The sequence below is a fragment of the Citrus clementina genome, unplaced genomic scaffold (genome assembly GCF_000493195.1).
Source record: "Citrus clementina cultivar Clemenules unplaced genomic scaffold, Citrus_clementina_v1.0 scaffold_2, whole genome shotgun sequence".
Lineage (NCBI taxonomy): Eukaryota > Viridiplantae > Streptophyta > Magnoliopsida > Sapindales > Rutaceae > Citrus > Citrus x clementina.
In genome coordinates, this window is record NW_006262688.1 from 16,359,729 (window position 1) to 16,364,983 (window position 5,255).

At 33.6% G+C, this 5,255-nt stretch overlaps 1 protein-coding gene and 2 non-coding genes across 3 annotated transcripts; all 3 read left to right on the forward strand.

Moving 5' to 3' along the window:
* Window positions 1-734: 734 nt before the first annotated feature.
* On the forward strand, window positions 735-2,501 carry LOC112100927. Its single transcript, XM_024190803.1, has 4 exons — window positions 735-986; window positions 1,287-1,346; window positions 1,520-1,633; window positions 2,166-2,501. The coding sequence occupies exons 1-4, from the start codon at window positions 735-737 to the stop codon at window positions 2,499-2,501; spliced, it is 762 nt and encodes a 253-aa protein (XP_024046571.1).
* Window positions 2,502-4,707: 2,206 nt separating this feature from the next.
* On the forward strand, window positions 4,708-4,793 carry LOC112101360. The gene has a single exon (XR_002907487.1). It is a non-coding gene; the product is annotated as a small nucleolar RNA R32/R81/Z41 (small nucleolar RNA).
* Window positions 4,794-4,841: 48 nt separating this feature from the next.
* Window positions 4,842-4,934, forward strand: LOC112101357. Its single transcript, XR_002907484.1, has one exon. It is a non-coding gene; the product is annotated as a small nucleolar RNA snoR31/Z110/Z27 (small nucleolar RNA).
* The last annotated feature ends 321 nt before the right edge of the window (window positions 4,935-5,255 follow it).

Sequence of the window (5,255 nt, forward strand, 5' to 3'; positions counted from 1 at the left end):
AAAAATAAGTTGACTACTGCCTCAGTATTTACCCTACCAAAATTTTCTCTAACTTTTGAGGTATATTGTAATGCATCTAAAATAAGCATTAGAGTTGTTCTTAGCCAGTAGGGTAAACCTATAGCGTATTTTAGCAAGAAGTTAAATAGAGGAAAGGCAGTTATAATGTTTATAATATGGAGTATTATGAAGTGGTCCAAGCATTAAAGCATTGGTGTTATTATCTAATTCATATAAACCTATAGCGTATCAGATTCGAATACGGCCTGGAGCTGAATGGAAAACAGTCTTTAAAACTCGCGAAGGGTTATACGAGTGATCAGTAATGCCCTTTGGCTTATCCAATGCTTCGAGTACTTTCATGCGAGTTATGAATTGAGTTCTTCACCCTTTTCATTGGAAAGTTTATGGTTGTTTACTTCGATGATATACTTATATATAGCGCTAGCCACGATTTACATCTACAACATTTTAGAGAAGTACTTTTAGCTTTAAGAGCAACAAGTTTATACATAACAGTAAACGAGTATATTTTCTTGACAGAGAAAGTATTATTTTTGGGATATATGGTGCCAAAGGATGGTATATCCGTTGATCAATCGAAAGTGGATGCTATTCGAGATTAGCCACAACCAATTACTTTATCCGCGATCAGAAGTTTTCATGGATTGGCATCTTTTTATAGACAATTCATTCTTCATTTTAGTACTATTATAGTGCCAATCACGGATTGCATGAAAGGAGGACAGTTCTCTTGGATTGAAGATGTTACTAAGGCATTTGAAGTTATCAAAGAAAAATTGATTACAGCCCCAGTACTTGCCCTACCAGATTTTTCGCTCACTTTTGAGGTACATTGTGATGCTTCCAAGATAGGCATTAGAGCTGTTCTTAGCCAACAGGGTAAGCCTATAAATTATTTCAATGAGAAGCTGAATGGAGCAAAGGCGCGTTACAACACTTATGACATGGAGTTTTACGCAGTGGTCCAGACATTAAAACATTGGTGACATTATCTGATTCATAGAGACTTTGTTTTATACATTGACTATGCCGCGTTGAAGCATTTTAATAGTCAAGATAAGCTTTCTCACTGACACACCATGTGGACAGCATTCCTTCAGCAGTTTACTTTTATGGTAAAGCATACCTCTTGCGAATCCAACCGGTAGCAAATGCACTTAGTCAACAAACTTCTTTGTTGACATGAATGCATAATCAAGTCCTCGGATTTCATACATTTCTAAAGTTATATGCTATTAATATTTTCTTTGCTCTTTTATTAGAAGACGTTATTGCAGGATTCTGATCAGACTATTAGTTACATGATGGATTCCTCTTCAAAGGTAATCAGTTATGTGTTCTTAACTCAAGTTTGAGACTGAAAATCATTGCAGAGTTATATAACAAAGGGCACATGGGTCGTGACAAAACTCTTGTCCTCATAGCTAACACTTATTTTTGGCCTACCATGAGGCATGATGTCTATCACTATGTTGAGACTTGTCGCATTTGTCAGGTTTCCCAAGCACCGCAACTAATGCTGGGTTATATATGCCGCTACCGATTCCAACATAACCTTGATTTGACATTAGCATGGATTTTGTTTTTAGATTACCTCGCACTCAGAAGGGTATGGATTCAATATTTGCTGTTGTGGATCAATTCTCAAAAATGGCTCACTTTATTGCCTACAAGAAGACTACAGACGCCTTGACTGTTGTTCGCCTATTCTTTAAGGAAGTCTAAGATTGCATGGCTTATCGAGTTCTATAGTATCTAACTGGGATACACGATTTCTTAACCATTTTTTGAAGATATTATGGAAGTTGACTAATACTCACCTGAATTTTGGAAATGCTTACCACCCACAAATAGACGATCAAACCGAAGTTGTCAACTGTTCTTTAGGAAACCATCTACGTAATCTAGTTATTGATTACCTGAAGACATAGGATCAAGAGTTATACCAAATCGAGTTTGCTTATAACCGTGCGGTTAAGCGTAGTACTAGTTTAAGCCCTTTTTAGGTGAATTACGGATATAATCCACGAGATCCCATTGACTTGGCTTCAATTCCAAATTTAGTCCGCAAAAGTAGCAAAGCAGAAGACTTTATTAAGTAGTTTAAGAAGATTCATGCAACTACGTAAGAGTCTTTGAAGAAGACTACTGAAGGTTATAAGATTGAAGCAGACAAAAAGCGCCGAGCTTTAGAATTTCAAGTGGGAGATCTTGTTTGGGTTGTCCTAACCAAAGATAAGTTCTCTGTTGGAGAGTACAACAAGCTTTCCACCAGAAAAATTGGACCTTTAGAGATTATTGAAAAGATAAATCATAATGCATACAAACTGAAGCGTCCTAGTGATATCTGCATCGCAAATGTATTCAATGTCAAACATCTTATTCCTTATAGAGGTGATCATGATGAAGATGTTGTTGCTGACAATCTGAATTCGAGGGCGAATTCTCTCCATCCTGGGGGGAATGATGCAGAGTAGGAATCCATATTATACTAGGATATGTGTCCTTATTAACTAAGGTTTAGGACTTTTAATTTCCTATCCAATTTAGAATTTTGTTTCCTTTCCAATTTAGAATTTTGTTTCCTTTCCAATTTAGAATTTTATTTTCCTTTTAGGTCTTGATTTAGGATAATTACTGCTAATATAAATAGCGCCCTCTTGTAGCCTTTGAAGGCATATTCTATTTCAATAATATTTTCAATTTTCAAATCTTTGTGTGAGTATTTGAGTTAGTTAATTCTCGGTATTCTACAGAATCAACAAGTCTTAACCCCTAAATTCATGGAATTCTTTTGAATCAACGTAAATTTAGCTTATTCTTTATTCCGATATTCTCTAGAATCAACGAAATATTTTAAACTTTAAACTTCCGATGAATCATTCCCCATACTCAAAGTGGTGTGGATTCAATATTTGGCATTGTCGATTGGTTCTAAAAAATGTCTCACTTTATTGCGTTTGAGAAAACTGCAGAGGCCTTGACTGTTGCTCGCTTATTCTTCAAGAAAGTCTATATATTGCATATCTACCGAGTTCTATTGTATCTAACCGTGATACACAATTTCTTATCCACTTTTGGAGGACATTATGAAAGTTGACTAACACTCATCTAAATTCGGAAGTGATTATCACTCATAGACAGATGGTCAAACTGAAGTTGTTAACCTTTTTTTTTTTAAATCGCCTATGTAGTTTAGTTAATTAATAATATGTAAGACCTAATAAGTCAGCAATGTTTTTACAATTTCCAACTAGTAATCTAACTAATAGATTTAAGTGATGTGACATTATTTATAGGATGATAGAATTAATAAAGTAATAAGCAATTTAACAAATATATGATATTAGTTATTTAATGGAGGGAGATTGTCAGTTCTTCCTTTATTGAAGTCAATAGATACTGCTTGCCTTTCATAATATCCAATACAAAAATATTTAAAGGAAAAGATGGTAAATGGGTCATTTGCTTGATATTTTATCTTGAGAATCTAAAATATATATTTATTATAAGAAAAAATTTTAAAAATAACAAAAAGTACAAGAAAATATTTTTTTATTAACTTTTTATTCACACCAAAAACTAAATTTCTTATTTTTAGTATTTAAATTTTTGTTTTATATGATTCATTTAATTCATAATAGATATGAATAAAAATATATTTAAAAATAAGAATAATACTATAAAATTATGGTGACTGAGGAATTATTAAATATAATGAATACAATAAAAGAGTAAGTGGCATATGTTAATTTTAGTATGGAGAAACTAGCTATCTCCCTTTAATTAATAAGTGTCATATTATCACATTTTTCCCCCTTGATAAGGGTGTAATATCAGTATCTATCATTGAAAAACTGAGATATTATAATATTACTAAAGAAGCATAGTATATTATATTGTTTGATTTTACTGCAATTGATCTGTTGATCTTCCCAAAACTAAGTGGGTACATGTAACTGTACATCCAAGAGTCTTGCTAAGTTATACTTACAGACAGCCCATTTCAAGTAATAATGTCACTCCTTATCACTCATTTTTACCCCATTATAAGTTACATAAAAATCTAACTTAGCCGTGGCCTTTATCCAAACTGCTGTATGCTTAATTTTTGTTTTTTGGAATTACTGAAGCTGCTGAGGTTTGGACTCGGATTCGGATCAACTTGTTGCCGCGATTTATGAGATGATTTTCCATATTAAGGTTGTGATATTTTTTATTCAAGAGAGTGGAAACTATACTCTAGTTATAAATTCTTCTAATTCAGCCGTATAATCTGCGATCTTGATCTAATCTGCACCAACAAAAACAAGACCAACGGCTAATTCAGGTTAACGTGGCTAATTTAAGCAAAATCGATTTTCCTAAACCTCGGGGGGCACGTGTTAGTTGCACAGGCATCCTCAAAAGTGTAGGAATAACTGTGCATCAGTTCCCAAACAGCCAGCATGACACAGCGTTTCTATGCTTCTAGGGCTTTAGTTGCCCCCACCCCTATAAATTCTTAGTGTTCTGTGTTTGCTAGAAACGCCACGCAACTCATCTCAAACTCTGCGCTTCTTTTTAACTCCTGGTTTCATAGTTGTGTTCGCGAGTCTTTTTATTTTAAGTTTCGATTTCATTGTTCTTTCATAAAATAAAAAAATAAAAAAGAAAAACAAGGAAAATTGATTTCCATGTAATATATGAAAATGAGGAAAGTTAATGCAAAGGTGATGATTAATTTCATTTGATCAAAACCTATTCGCTACGTTCTTTCTGATTCATTTTTTCTGTTTTTTTTTTCTTTTTTAAATAGTTTTCAGTGAAATTACATCATCAAGATGATGAAATCAGAAAAAATCTTAGGACACCTTCTGACACAGTGAAACCTACTGTGTATGAGAATGATTCAGTTAATCAGTTCTGATACTTGATGTATGTATGTTTGCTTTCTCCAGCACATTTTATTTTATTTATTGATTTTTTTGTTATTTGTTGATATTTCTTTTTAGATTTTGTTTCTGGTTTTTTTTTCAAGTTTAAAAAAATCCTACAGCCGTGTACCATACGAATCAAGGGGAGAACACGAGTTCTGCATTGGGGTCTCAGTGATAGTAGCACACCAATTGTTTGACAAAATGCCGCAACGGGTGATGCCACCATTAAGTTATCAACTCCTGGATGCCTTTGCTGAATATAATAATAATGCCGGAGCTTAGTAAAATTTGTGATGATGAAACCTGTGGGAG

Bases quoted from the DNA above. Each gene is read 5' to 3' on its own strand.
- LOC112100927 (XM_024190803.1), top strand. From the start codon at position 735: ATGAAAGGAGGACAGTTCTCTTGGATTGAAGATGTTACTAAGGCATTT. The intron at 987-1,286 runs GTCCAGACATTA...CTCTTTTATTAG, and splicing joins ACATGGAGTTTTACGCAGTG to AAGACGTTATTGCAGGATTC. The intron at 1,634-2,165 runs GTATGGATTCAA...GAGTCTTTGAAG, and splicing joins ATTACCTCGCACTCAGAAGG to AAGACTACTGAAGGTTATAA.